Consider the following 14,940-nt stretch of genomic DNA (forward strand, 5'->3'; position numbering starts at 1 on the left):
GCGGAGCGTTGCGGTCACGTGACGGAGCGTCGCCAATCGGCAGCCGCCCTTGTCTCCGTGTTCCGGGCTCGAACGTCGCGGCGGCGGAGGGGAGCTGAGGCCGGGAAGCAGCCGGGCTGGTAAGGCGGACCGGCTACCGGCTCGTGGGGAGAGAGCGGCCGTGGGCGGCCCGGAGGGCTCAGGGGGGCTCCCGCGGCGGGGGGCGGGCGGGGACGGCCGGGGCCCTCGGCCTGCTCTCCCTCGCGTGTTCCCGGTCCCTACCCTGATCCCGCCCCCGACGCCGCTCCTCCCGCCTCCCTCTGGCCTTTTCCAAAATCTCTGAGGCCTTGGCTTCCCCGTAAGGGGACACCGTACTCCATTCACCTAACGATCGGCTAGCTATCTCGACTAGTCGCCTAGCCTATCATCTCGTTTCAGCTTCCAACATCTTAAATTCCACACTATAAAGCTCTTTGACTAATGTAGTCAAGAAATTTTGTTGAGCACCTACTATGTGCCAGGGACCTGCTAGGATACAGTGGCTGCGGAGATTCTTTTCTTACCCTGGGTACCTGTAATGGGAAGAGAGGACAGAACAGACGGTTTTGAAGAATCAAATAAGCAAAAGGAGAATTACAGCTGTGAAGGGATAAATTAGAGGTCACTGATAACTGAGTATCTACAATAAGATCTTACCTTAGGTAGGTCAGGAAAGGCTTTTCCGAACTGAAGCTTGTTGGGAGATCTGATGTCTTTGTGCAAAGAAAGGAGTGAAACCCTCGAACCAAAAGGATTAAGGTGTGCAAGGAGGTGGTGGGAGGAAGATTGGTAGGTACAAAGGCTAAAGACCATCTGAGGAGTCTGAGCTAACAGGCCTGAGTGGAGTGTGGTGTGAGATGAAGCTGGAGCCACAGGAAGTAGGACCTTAGCCGGAACTGGGGGAATTTGGTCCTTATCCAGAAATCAAATATTTTAAGCAGAAGTGAGTCAAGATCAGATGATGCATTCAGGGCATTTTGGAGTGGATTAGGGTAGACCACTTAGGCTATTACAATACTCCGGATCAGAATTGTTGGAATTGAAGGGTGGTGGGGAGAGAAAGAGAGTGACAGGGGAGAAAGGGGCATTATTGAAGACCTACTTAAGAGGTAAAATCGTCAGGGCTTTGTGCTGTTGGATGGGGAGACAGGAGGGAAATGTCAAGGTTTCTGGCTGCATCACTACATGAACGGTGATACCATTCCCTGAGCAAGGGCCTTGGAAGGTAATCACCTGTGGAGCGGGTGCAGGGGAAATGATCACGAATTCAGTTTTAAACGTATTGGGTTTTGAGGTGCATTTGAGTCCTCTGGTTGCTGTCAAGTAGGCAGCAGGTATATGGGTCCTGAGCGTGGAGAACTCTAGGCTGAATATATAAATACTTAAGTCACCCACTTTTAGGTGTGAACCGATTGCCTAAGAAAGGTGTAGAGTAAGGAATGTTCTGAGGCACAGCCAGAGGGCAAGGTGTTAGATAGTGAAGGGACTGATCTGTGATTGTCACATAAAGAGGATGGATATGGATCTATATAGGTTTGTATGTTTGGTTTCTGGAAAGTGAGAATATTTTCTTTGGTGTCTCCCGGCTTCCTTGGAAGTAGGAAGTAAGGTCATTTGTTAAGAGAGAAGGGAAATGCCACTTGGGTGGCTCAGTTAAGCACCCGACTCTTGATTTTGGCTCAGGTCATGATCTCATGGTTCCTGGGATTAAACCCCCTGATGGGGCCCTTGAGTGCAGAGCCTCCTTGAGGACTCTCTCTCTCCTCTCTCTCTGCCCCTACCCCCTCTCGTGCTCTCTCTCTAAAAATAAATAAGCATTTATTTATTTATTTATTTATTTTAAAAAGAGAGAATGGGAGTTCTGAAGTTTTAAGAAAGTGGAAACATCTTTTTTTTTTTTAATGTTTATTTTAATTTTTAACAGAGAAAGACAGAGCATGAGCAGAGGAGGGGCAGAGAGAGAGGGAGACACAGAATCCGAAGCAGGCTTCAGGCTCCAAGCTGTTAGCACAGAGCCTGACGCGGGGCTCGAACTCACAGACCGCGAGATCATGACCTGAGCCAAAGTAGGATGCTCAACCGACTGAGCCACCCAAGTACCCCTGAAAGTGGAAACATCTTAAGATAATCATTGCGGATAATGAGCTGATGAAGGAAACATAATAGGGTTGCTGTTGAGCACCGTAGTGTCCATTGCAGGCTGGCTAATGTCACCACTTTTGACTGGAGCCATTGCTATTGCTGTCAACTCTCCCCTGAACTCCTGTAGCAACTCTTTAGGTTGTCCTGCTGCCTTTCTCCACGCCCACACTCCCCAACACACCTTTTCTCACAAACCACCTCACGTTATCTTTGAAAAGTGTAAATCACATTATGTCCCTTACCTGTCCAGGGCCTTGTGGTGGCTTCCTATCACTCTAGGAATAATTCAATCTGGAGTCCTTAACCTTGCCTGTGAACCCATTCACATCTGTTACTGCTCTCCAGTTCAGCCATGCTGACCTTACTGTTTCTTGAACAAATCAGACATATTCTCACCTTGTGATTTTTGGATTTACTGTTCTCGAAGCCTGCAGTATTATTCACTCTGCCTTTCTATTGATTGCTTATTCTCCTTTTTTCATTTCAGGTATTTGCTCAAATATCACTTTTTTTTAAAAAAAGTTTATTTATGTTGAGAGAAACAGACAGTGCAATAGGGGAGGGACAGAGAGAGATGGGGAGAGAGAGAATCCTAAGCAGGTTCCGCACCGTCACCACAGAACCCGATGCAGGGCTTGAACTCACTAAGCTGTGAGGTCGTGACCTGAGCTAAAACCAAGAGTTGGACGCTTAACTGACTGAGCCACCCAGGCACCTCTCAAATATCACCTTTTCAGTTACCTTCCCTGGCAACCCTGTCTAAAGGAGCACTAAGTAGGCTCAACCCCTTATCCTGTTTGACTTTTCTCCATAGTCACTTCCCAACTAGGATGTAAGCACCATGAGGGCGGGGATTTCATTTTGTTCTCTGGCATATATTTCCAGCACCAGGAGCACTGTTGGTACTCAGTAAATATTTGTTGAGTGGCCGAATGAATGAACAAGTAGATGTATGTATTACCTGTGTTCTCCCTAAAAATGTTTAGCTGCTGAGGTAGAGAGTTTGTCCTTCCTTTTTGCTTTCCCTATATTTCCACGGCCTAGTGACATAAATCAGAGCAGGTTACTTTTGATTGTTGGCTGTATGAATGCATCACGAATGGCCAGTCTGCCCTATTGCCAGACTTTCCAGGATGCCTGGCTGTTCCTCCCATTCACTGCTCTGTTGAATTCAAACATCTTTCCCACTCACTCTTCCACTGATGAAGTTCTTATTAAAGTTGATCTGGTTACTAGAGTCCGTGGACACTTTTTTCAGACTTTTTATTACTCTGTGGGTCCTCTTGATCCTTGATCCTGCCTCTGTCTCTAGCCTCCCATCTCCACTGACACAGCCCAGATTCAGGCCTCATCGTTTCTCACTTAAGTAACATAGCAAAACCTCCTAAACTGGTCCCTGTATTTCCAGGGTACTTCTCTCCTTTCCCACGGTTGCCAGGATGATCTGTCTAAAAGACAACAACCAACTGTGACATTTATGAAACTGCTGAAAAAATTGAACATGTCTGGATATGTAATAATGTTAAAGAATACATATATGTAAGGTTTATTCATGGGAATGGTACAAAGACTGGGAATGTCATATTTTCTTCAAAATAATACAGGTGTAGGGAGGTGGATAAAGGGCGTGGATGCATCCAGATTGCCTATGGGTTGATGGTTGTTGGAGGCTCATTATATTATTCATTCTGCTTTTGTGTATGTTCAAAATTATCTGGAGTAAAAAGTTAAAGAAAAAAATCCAGGTGTGATCACATCCTTCTGCTTGAAAATCTTCGGTGATTCCTTAGGCTAACGTCCAAACTCCTGTGGCACTCCTGGCTTTTCTTATCTGACCCTGACACCAGGTCTAGCCTCTCAGTTCCTATATTCATCTTTTCATACCCTGTGTCTGGCTACATAGTCTGCAATACCCTGAATTCACAGTGCCCTTTCAAGTCTCTGGGCCTTTGTATGTGCTGCTCCGCAGCCCAGAGGGCCTTGCCCTGTCTGCTTTTTGGCTTTCTGTAGCCCTTTCATACTAGGTCAGATATCATCCTCTCTAGAAAGTCTAAAAGCCTCCTCTGGAATGAGTGGAAGCATTCTCCTCATTATTGTAATTGTCTCTCTCCCCCTGCTGGACTCTCAGCTCATTGAAGAAAGGGACAGTCTCACCTATGAGTCCCTACAAGTACTTGGCACTTGATAAATGCTTGTAGAATCAATGGTTCTTCATCTTTAAATTCCCAGCACCCAGCATGGCACTCAACACGTGCTTGGTCAATTGTTCATTGACTGAATGTTGTTGAATGTGAACTACCGTGTTTTTACTTGGTGTAGGAATAGGAAGCTGTGCCCCCCAAAGTATTGAGGTAGGAATGGTGGTTGATAGAACTGGCTGGCAGAGTATGAGGAAGAGCTGGGGATGGAATCATCGGAATTATTTTTTCCCAGCTTTTGTTTCTTCTCTGCAGGCATGGGTCGGAATCGGAGCCTGTACCCCGACCTGACTACAGCTAGCATGATGTGGTTATTAACCGCTCTTCATTCACCTATTGATGCCTCCCAGAAAAAAACGCCGCCAAGGGTTCCAGAAAGCCCAGCTGCTATTCCAACAACCACCACTGGAGGGCCCCAAACACCACTACGGATCTGCACAACTTCCCATCACTCACACTAGACAGGTGGCCAGCAAGCCCATTGACCACAACACCATCACTTCCTGGGTAGGCCATGGGATTCTAACTTTGACTTTTGCTCATTTAGGCTTCTCAGGATGCTGACTCTTCTGCCCCTTGAACCAGGGCCTCCAAAGAATAAGATTCATGGGGCAGGGACAAGGAGGCAATGTACTCTTTTTGTCATCAGCCGTCTTCTCTGGTATATATCTTTTCTAAGTTCAAGCTGAGGGCTGGTTGGAATTGGAGTCTTTCCCCCCACATTCTTCTTAAAGAGTTCAGTATAAAAGTTTCATTAACCAGTAGCTGGGTGAAAAAGCCAGACAAATGGCAGAATGAGTAAACAATGAGATTATTCCCTGAGCTTCATGTGAGAGGTAAAATATTTAGCTAGGCACTATATTTACTGTTTCATAGAAAATGGCGTGTCCTATTTTTTGTTTTTAAATATTTGTTTATTTTTGAGAGAGAGAGAGAGAGAGTATGAGTAGGGGAGGGGCAGAGAGAGAGGGGGACAGAGAATCTGAAGCCGGCACTGTGCTGACAGCAGTGAGCCTGATTGGGGCTCAGACTCACAAACTGTGAAATCCTGTCCTGACCCAAAGTTGGATGCTCAACCGACTGAGCCACCCAGGTGCACCATGGCATGTTGTGTTTTGACAGTTTCGAAGCGCTGGGAAGAGAACAGAACTACTATATTTCAGGGAGGTGGTATAGCCAACGGCCAGACAAAAGCAGAAATCTCCACGTAAGAGTGCTTGATTAATAAAACTTGTTGAGGATTGCTAGGAAGAACCATAATGCTTGCTTCGGAGTTGTAGAAGAAACTGAAATGCTAGAATCCTGTGGATGAGAAGAGGAGTGAGCATTTATTGAGAACTCATCACGTGCCAGGTCTTAGGCCAGTTGCTGTCCATCGACTCCCTATTCTTGCATCCATCCATTCACTTTCCTGGGGGCCTTCTTGGTGCCAGGCACTCTGCTGGGTGCTGGGGATCAAAGGCGAAGAACACTGCCCATCTCTGCCCTCAAGGTTTAAAGATAATTAAGCAAATTGCAGCCATGTGGTGTGATAACGTGAAGGTGGCATTGTCCCCTTTCTTACACATGAGGAAATGGAAAACCAGATTGAGTAACTTGCCCACAGCTCCTATCCCTTTCTCTTAATGTCCCATTAGACAGATGTTTTGTTTTGTGTCCATTACTATAATGGGCCCCCATTTAGATTCTGGTCTTTGGATGTAGTTTCCTCCTTCAGGTTCATACCTGGTACCTAGCCCTCCTCACTTCTTTTTGGTTTTTGTTTTTGATTCTTACTTAGGTTTCACCTCAGTTTGATACAACAGGAGAAAGCTGGTTCCCAATGAACCAGAAACACCATCACCGAAACCAGGCAAGACTTTCAAGTCGGAAATCCATCACCTCCAAGTTTCCACATCTAACATTTGAGAGCCCCCCGTCTTCCAGTTCAGCCACACTTGGGATCCCCTTAACCAGGGAGTGCGCCAATCAGTCAGAAAAGTGCATTTCTGGAAGGCCCTTAGTTCCAGTGCTCAGTCCTCAAAGCTGTGGGGAGCTGTCCACACATACACTTCAAAACTTACCTTACGTGTTCATTCCACCTGATATTCAGACCCCAGAGTCTTCGTTTGTGAAGGAGGGGCCCATTCCCCCAGATCAAAGGGAAGATAGCCTTCCAAGTGGCTCCTTTCACACCAGTACTCCCAAGACCCCAGGGCCTGGGCCTGTTCTAGTTAAAGACACTCCTGAGGAGAAGTATGGGATCAAGGTCACATGGAGGAGACGACGCCACTTGTTTACTCACCTCAGGGAGAGAGGGAAGCTGAATAAAAACCAATTCCTTGTGAAAAATTCACTGGATTTCTCAGACAGCAGCAATCTCAAGAAATTTTCATAGAGTTGCTAAATTACTTTTCTGGCTCACAGAAGTGTATGTCAGAAGAATAAAATGCAAATACTGCCAATAACATCAACAGAAAAAAGATAGTTTAACTAGAGACTTGGAGTCATAAGGGAATTTGATTCCCAGCTTTGCTTTTTAAAATGTCTTTTCCTAAAAAGTTTTTAGTGTCATAAACAGTTCACTTCAAATTTTTCTTCTATTAACTGTTTAAAATTTTAAAGTATCTTATAGTAACTGTTTAAAATGTTTGTAAATAAATGGTTGCAGAAAGGTTTTAGAGAACCCTGCTCCTGATTACTGATCATGCAGCAATACTGCATTCTCCACAAAAGGTCTTCATTGTTTTTTTAAGCCACTAATTAATCCTCTAATCACCCCATTCAACCTAATTCATTCCACATTTTTGAGTACCAACTCTTGTGTCAGGCTCAGCGGCAGCTTCCTTTGTGACATGTTGGATGGAAAAATCAAAGCAAACTTTGACATTTTAGAGCTGAGCAACCTTTTTAGACCTCTGCAACCTTGCTCATCTGCTAAAAAGTCAGGATGAGGAAAGGTGCCAAGCCCTGTGTTAGTGAATACAGTGGGATCAGGAGCAAAAAAAGGGGACAGAGATGTTACTTAAGCTTGCTGTGTTTTGGTTATATTTCCATTCAAACAGATCTGAAAATACCACACAGGGTGGGAAACTGATTTCTTGTAATGATTGTTTAAAATATGTAATTAAATATGGAAACTTTTTTTTAATTTTTTTTTTTAACATTTATTTATTTTTGAGACAGAGAGAGACAGAGCTTGAACGGGGGAGGGGCAGAGAGAGAGGGAGACACAGAATCGGAAGCAGGCTCCTGGCTCTGAGCCATCAGCCCAGAGCCTGATGCAGGGCTCGAACTCTCCCACGGTGAGATCGTGACCTGAGCTGAAGTCGGATGCTCAACCGACTGAGCCACCCAGGCGCCCCAAATATGGAAACTTTTCAGAGAAGACTGCTTACCATAACTAATGCGGAACTACCCAGTCAAAAACTGCCTCCATTGCCCTTTCGCCAACACAGATAGCGTCTCCTTTAACTGCAGCCATTCAGCTTTAAGAACCTATTCTGTTCAGCCCGAGCTGAACAAGCAGGGATTATTTCGTTTTATTTTATAGATGGGGATCTGAAGCCCAGATAATGAACTGTGTTTAGGGTCACACAGTGAGTGGAGGCTGACACATCAAGGCGATGCTCTGCTCTCCCAGCTTGTGCCAAGTCCTGTGCCTCTTAAGCGAACCCGATGTGGAAACAGCTGACCTCGCAATGCTATAAAATGCGATAACTTTTGCCAGGATATTTTGTACAGGTTATAATGATATGTATAAGTTGGTGGTGAGAAGGCGGTGACGGTTGGCGACAACGTTTATTGGAAACGAGAGTACATATTTAGATAGCGGATCTCACGGGATGTGGATGTTTGAAGATCGTTCATAGGCTGTAGAGAAAGATAAATGGGAAAGGTTCCTAGAGTCTGTAGAGTCGGTCTAGCAATGCTCTAAAAGTTTGGGCTGGAGGAAGGGGGCTAAAGTTTTGTTCAATTGGAGTGAGAGACCAGGTAACTATGAAAGATGCATTTACCCGGGAATGACTGCCATAGTGGGTACAAGTGTGGTTCCCGGAAGGCTCTGGTGTCAGGGGAGGGGCCGGACTGTGACGGAGTCGGCGGAGGTCTAGGAGTCCTAACATTACATAGACCTCTGGAAGCGCTCTGGGTGGTCTTTGGGTAGACACTGCTGGGATGTGGGGAAGCCGTTCCGTGGGTGGCGGTTAGGGGGATGGGCCGCTCTTCCGACGAAGTGACTTCGCAGCTGGAAGCCAACACTGCTGAAGCGAACACATCCCTCCGCCCTCGGCCTCTTCCCCGTGCCGCGGTCAGCGGACCCAGCCCTGCTGGCGCTTCACCAGAGCTCCCGCGCAGGCGCCTTTAACTCCTAGCGCCTCCGCCCCTTAGAAACCCTCCCGCATCTTGGGGCGGCAGCAATAGCCAATGAGAGAAGAGCGGTGGACAGGAGGGCCAATAGGCGGTGGCGACAGTGCAGAGTGTGGTTGCCAGGGGGCGGGGCCCGGATGCCTGCCAGGCTTGCCACCCTAGCAGCGGAGTCGGGGATTGTGGACGTGGTCGCCACTTCCTGAGCTGCGGGGATGGAGGCGTCGCGCTGCCGACTCGGACCCCGCGGGGACAGGTCCGAGAGGGGTGATGGCTGGTTTCGTCTCGAGCGGGGCGGAAGAATGGAGTGAGACTGTGGCGCTCCTCTCTGGGAGCTCTGAAGAGAGAAGGCGGTGGGCTTGGGTTGGGGAGGTAGGGACAGATTTGGCGGCAGGAGGCGAATCCCCTAACCCCTTCTCGAAGGTGGAGGATCCCCTTTTTATCTGTGGGCGGTAGGAGGCAGCGGTTCTGCAGCCGGTACTGAGAGCAAAGACTTTGTGTTCTCGTCCCTGCTTGGGAAACTCTTGGAGTTTTGGTTACAAGCTCGCCTTGCTCTCTGTGGGCCTCGCTTACTCAAAATGTTCGGTATTATTGCTTCTCACGCACTGCCGAGCAGTGTCATCGTAATTGAAGTGGATGAAGTCTTTTCTCGGGGTGTCGCAGGGGAAGGCTGTGGGTGATATTTAATCATTTGCTCTAATGCCATTGTTTTTGGCAGGCGGTGCTGAATTCTAGAACAGAGTCCGAGAACTGAAAGTGCAAAACTGTTCTTTAGCTTCTATCTATCTGCTTTACAGTAATTCTTATTTAGGATTGTTCGTCTTATTTGTCATCTACCATACCCCTTGTTTGTGCTTCTTTTTCTCTGCGGTGCCCTTTTTTCCTGCCTCCGCCAGAGGGAGAGCCTGGGAAATACAACAATCTGAAATCTCAGTCTGTCAATTTCTTGTTAGCTAGGTTAATGAAAAGTTAACAGGGAGCGGCATGAAATCATTGGCTTCAAACTTTGGTATTGTCTGAGGATTGAAATCATACACGCCAACTGTATTCCCCGCTTTTTATTCCATTACCAAAGCAAATAAAGATGTAGCGTGTAATGATTTAGTCTGATGTTTAGTAGATATTTAAGCAATTCTAAATCATTTAAAAAGTCACGAAGGAGGTGTTGGGGATAGAGAACGCCCATTTTCCTCTTTTATCTTTTTATTTACGTGATAGCTGCTCTCTGAGAAATTTCTTTGCTACGCTTTCTTTTTTTCAAGATGAGAGAAAAATAACCCACGTTTTCCGACATAAATATGGAAGTGCTAGGAGGAGGTAGAGCTAAAAATCAGCGTCTTCGTTGAATTCAGATGGTATTTGTTCACTTGTGGGCATTCAATAAGTTAATTAAATGAATTTACGGAAGTAAATTTCATGGGTACCAGATGTTGATATATGACTCATGATTTTGGGGGGAAAAAAGGAATTGACTTAGAAACCGAGACCATGAGGCAAAATGGTTTTTAATTTATTGGACCTGAAGTTTAAAGGGATAATTTTAAAGTTTCCCTCCTTTTTCTTCCCAAAGAAAACAGCTCTTTAATTTAAAAGCAGACATCAAAGGAGAGTGAGTCACCAAATGTGTCTCCTGCCCTAGGTAATTTTAAGTGCAGTTTCTATCACTACTTAACTCAGTTGTTGCTGAGAGGGAGTGGAACATCTCTTCTATTTTGGCTTCAGGTTGTGTGTTTAATGGTTTCAATGAGTTTTTGGTATTAATACATTTCAGTGTGAAGTATAACATCTGACTTTTAAGTTTCCTGTGTTTTTTTTTCTTTGAATTATGTGACTGTTTTCCCATGAAACAGATTTCTTTTTTTTTTTTTCTAATTTTTTTAAATGTTCATTTATTTTTGAAAAGAGAGAGAGACACAGTGTGAGCAAGGGAGGAGCAGAGAGACAGGGAGACACAGAATCTGAAGCACGCTCCAGGCTCCAAGCTGTTAGCACAGAGCCCAATGCAGGGCTGGAACCCACGAGCTGTGAGATCATGACCTGAGCTGAAGTTGGATGCCCAACTGACCAAGCCACCCAGGCCCCCCCCTCTTTTATTTTTAAAAATTTTTAAAGATTTCTTTTCAACAAAATGGAAAAATTACTAACCCCAAATATTTCCTATTTCTGAAATATTTAGTGAAAATTGGAGATGGAATTTGAAACAACACTCAGGACCTTTGGTGAAGCTAGGCATTTTATAGTCTAGATTCTTTGGAGATGCTTGTGGTTGGTTGTAGAACTTGAGCTCTTTCTGGCCTTTTATTCCTGATAGATAATTGAAGGTATGGCGAGAGATTTCTTGGTGTGATGTGACCTTGCAGCCCTGTTGATTTAGAAAGTCATCTGTGGTTTATCCACACGCCATGCTTTCTCTTTAGAAATATGAACAGTAGTAGCTGGAGGTTATGTATCATCCAGGCTTGGTATCCTCTCTCATGTTCTTTCTTTTTTAAATGTTTCATCGGATCAACTACTTGTTGACAAATAAAGAGACTTACTCAGGGCTTAAAGATACTCAGATTATCTAATACAGCACTGCAGTATGTTTGGTAAATATTAAAAGCTCCCAATATCAATCATGAATGTATTTTTCCAAATGTGAAAGCTAAATACAGACTTAGAAAGGAGAGAATAATCCCTGCAGTAAATTCTCTTTTTTCTAAGATCCTTCTGTTCCAAGCAGACAATTCAGACAGTTTTTGGAATAGTTTTTATTTCTGATTTCTCTTATTTTTTCCTATGGAAACTCTGTTTTCCCTGCATTTGTGCCTGTTGAAAGAAAATGGTAACGTTTCTGCTTACTAAGGGGAAAAGTATGCTTGAAATTACTCAAGAGGAGGAGTTGAAGTTGCTTGCTTGAGGATTTTAGGACTAGAAGGGGACTTGATAATTCCCCTAGATCTCCTGTTTGAGAATAGTGGAATTATTATGGCTTCTTTAAAACTAGAATTTCTTGCAGTCTGCTTTTGCTTTATTTTCTCTGAATCAATTCACTAGAAATAAGCTCTTTGTTCTACTGAATCTGTTCTGCCTCATCAGACATCCTTACTGTTAGTAATAATGAAAGCTGCAAAATTTTCCTGGCCTGGTTACAACTTAAATCCACTTATGCTTGAGAGAAGACGCCCTATCCACATGCCGATTGATGTGCTGTCTTTATTCACTTACTTTAATACCTGGTATGAGGCTTGATAATGAAGATTGCCATGTCTGTCTCTGCCTTAGAACTTCTGTGAAAACACGAATGATTAGCATTGTGTCATATGCGTCACCAGAACCCCCTGGAAGACCACAGTTCTGAAGAGGGTTAGAGTAATGCTTTTATTTTTTATAAGATGGCATTTGCTGTTTGACCGCATGGTATTGTGGGAGGCACTGGAAACTTCCTCTGGGTTCCTGAGTTCTAATCCCAGCCTTTTCCCTCTCTAGCAGTGTGATGTTGAGCCGCACATCTCCTTCTTTGGCTTCAGTTTTCTCCTCTGGAAAATGAGAGCTTCCTTGGATGCCCTAAGTGATTTATAACGAATTAATAAATAGCAAATATATATATATTTAACAGCACATGGCTCAAATTTCAAAAGGTACAAAATGATTTTCAGTGAAAAATGTGTCTTATTGTCTTCATGTCATCTAGTTCATTGATGGGCGTCTTATGGGACCTTTCAAAGATATTATATTAAAAAATCTTCAAATATTCTTTCCCCACTGCTAATACTGTGGGGATGATTTTGAGTTTTAGGGTAAAATATAATTAACTAAACTCAGATTTCTACTTTCATCATTGGCAAGATGTATTTTTAGAATATGAACTATAGCAGGGTGCCTGGGTGGCTCAGTCGGTTAAGCATCTGATTCTTGATTTCAGCTCAGGTCATGATCTCACAGTTTGTGGGATTGAGCCCCGAGTTGGTGGAGCCTGCTTGGAATTCTCTCTCCCTCTCTCTCTGCCCCTCCCCTGCTTGCTCTCTCTCTCTCTCTCAAAATAAATAAATGAAAGCACTAAAATAAAATTTTAAAAAATGACCACATTAAAAAAAAAATATGAACTATATAGTTACTGCAAGTTTTAATTTTTTCCTGTAGTAATTAAAGTATGGAAAATAGAACTGTAAGAAGAAAACAAAGATTATTTTTCAGTCTTCAGGAAGAATAAATCATTGCTATTCAGCTTTTCAGGAAGAAACTTCGATAAATCTGCAGTTTGCCTTTGATTTTAGGTTTTAGAATGAAACAAATTTAATAGAGGATTGACCTGTTTTCCCTATTCTAACAGTTTAATTTTGTTACAGCAATGCCATATGAGCCAGAGACAAAGTAGAAAAGAGTGTTTTGGCTGAGTAAAGTTCTTAAGCTGTGCATTAAGGGAAGATCTGTCAAGATAAAATTATCAGTAATAAGGGCTTACATTTGGGTAGCTTTTGCAGCCTTCATAGTGTTTCACTCATTTGATCTCTTTTGAGCTTCATAGCCCTGAAGAAAGCAGGGCTGTCGTTGTTATCTTCATTTTATAGATGGGGAAGTTTAGGCTCAGAAAGGATGTGATGTACCTAAGGTCACATGACCAGTAAATGATGTAGTCAGAGGTAAAATTCAGAAGTAAAATCCAGGCTTTTGATTTCTTCTTTTTTTAAATATTTTAATTTATTTTTGAGAGATAGCAAGCATGGAAGGGACAGAGAGAGAGGGGGAGAAAGGATCAGAAGCAGGCTCTGTGCTGACAGCAGCAAGCCTGATGCAGGGCTGGAACCCATGAACTGTGAGATCATGATTTGAGCTGAAGTCAGCCACTCAATCTGAGCCACCCAAGTGCCCCTGAGGGAAGTCTCCTCTTCCCTCCCCACCCTCCATCCCCCACCACTTTTCAAAATATCTATTCCAAATATTCTGGATGCCATTTTTACATATAAATGATAACAACAGATACTGATTACATTCTAATTATTTTTAGGATGAACAGTTGAAATCAGATGTTTTAGTGAAGTACAAATGAGTATTAATTTCATCCATTGTAAAGGGAATAGAAATACTTCTTTGGTATTGTTAGACACACACACACACACACACACACACACACACACACACACGAATGCACTTTCATCTCTACCCAAGAAATAGAAGGGAAATAAGTAACATTCCTGAAGAGAGAAATGTAACCCCCGAGGAAAGGAGAATCAGGCAAAAGGTAGAATGAACTTAGATTCTGAGTAACATGCCTTTTTAGATCTAGAAAGAAGAAATGAAGTTTTTTGACTTCTGAATCAAATTATGCATTTAAAATAACCTTTCTGATTGGTTCACTCGAAAGAATGTTGTTGCTTTTGTTCTGTGGAACATGCAAACGGAGAGGGTTCATTCTGAAGTAATTTTCCTTGCTGCATTATTTGGGGACAAACTGATGATTTAATCAGCTGCCAACTTTTCCTTCTCATTGCCTCTATCCCCAAACAATTCCCCCTTCTTTCTGAAGGAAAGAAATGGGCCCCACTAAATGGGCCTCTTAGGAAATGGATTTTCATTCCCTAGGTTCAATTAAGTTAGTTCCAGATTGTGGCAGTCATTCAAGTAGAAGACAGCTGAGACTAGAATACTAATATTCATCCTCAGAGGAGGAAAGATAGCTTTCAAAGGAGTCTTTTCTAGCAGTTCTAATTTGACCTTTACATACCTTTCTCCGGAAGCAATGTTTTGTTAGAGCCAGAGGTATTCTTGGTGTCTCAGTACATGTGAAAATATGGCCTTCCAATATTAACATTTGGGATTTGGACAAGGCGAATCTATTTGTCAGTTGACTTAGAGAAAATTACTTTATTGATAGCTCTTGCCCCAACTACCTGTCACCGTAATCAGTTCAGACCATGAAATCTGATGACTCTTTTTCACTTGTATATACTATAATCCATTCCTCCCATGGGTTTCTTCAGCGTGCATACACTGGGTTGGAAATTCTGCTACCTAACAATTCAAATTAACTGGCATTTTGACTGAAAAGATTCTTGGCAGACTTACTGAAATACCATGGTAGTGAAATTCCAGACTCTGCTGACCGTTTGAGTGTATGTGGTCGGGGTGTGGGTTAGCATGCTGAGTTGTTCCACTTTTTGACCGTTTTGAATAATACTGCTATGAACATTAGTGTCCAAGTCTTTGTGTGGACATATATTTTTATTTCTTCTGCATATATACCTAAGTCGAGTTATTG

General features: G+C 43.6%; 2 protein-coding genes across 8 annotated transcripts in view; both read left to right on the top strand.

The window, feature by feature from the left end:
* The first annotated feature begins 25 nt into the window (after positions 1–25).
* Positions 26–7,488, top strand: RHNO1 (RAD9-HUS1-RAD1 interacting nuclear orphan 1). Of its 2 annotated transcripts, none has more exons than XM_042945521.1 (3): positions 26–119; positions 4,614–4,865; positions 6,139–7,488. In XM_042945521.1, exons 2-3 carry the CDS (start codon positions 4,698–4,700, stop codon positions 6,733–6,735), a joined length of 765 nt encoding a protein of 254 aa, XP_042801455.1. In that variant the 5' UTR covers positions 26–119; positions 4,614–4,697; the 3' UTR covers positions 6,736–7,488. The 2 variants fall into 2 exon arrangements, with proteins under 2 accessions (XP_042801455.1, XP_042801456.1); XM_042945522.1 differs by lacking the exon at positions 26–119 and adding an exon at positions 449–680.
* A 1,185-nt stretch (positions 7,489–8,673) lies between these two features.
* The window catches only part of TULP3 (TUB like protein 3), a 64,990-nt gene continuing 58,723 nt past the window's right edge, over positions 8,674–14,940 (top strand). For 5 of the 6 annotated variants that reach the window (XM_042945513.1, XM_042945517.1, XM_042945518.1 and 2 more), the window contains exon 1: positions 8,966–9,055. In XM_042945513.1, the coding sequence (XP_042801447.1) occupies positions 8,973–9,055 (83 nt within the window). In that variant the 5' untranslated portion in view covers positions 8,966–8,972. The other variant, XM_042945514.1, reaches the window with a different exon arrangement.

The sequence above is a fragment of the Panthera leo genome, chromosome B4 (assembly GCF_018350215.1).
Source record: "Panthera leo isolate Ple1 chromosome B4, P.leo_Ple1_pat1.1, whole genome shotgun sequence".
In the NCBI taxonomy this organism is placed as follows: Eukaryota; Metazoa; Chordata; class Mammalia; order Carnivora; family Felidae; genus Panthera; species Panthera leo.

What these genes read in the sequence shown, in the direction of transcription:
- RHNO1 (XM_042945521.1), top strand. Translation starts at nt 4,698, where the DNA reads ATGCCTCCCAGAAAAAAACGCCGCCAAGGGTTCCAGAAAGCCCAGCTG. An exon ending in ACAACACCATCACTTCCTGG is followed by an intron (nt 4,866 to 6,138) that starts GTAGGCCATGGG and finishes ATTCTTACTTAG; the next exon opens with GTTTCACCTCAGTTTGATAC.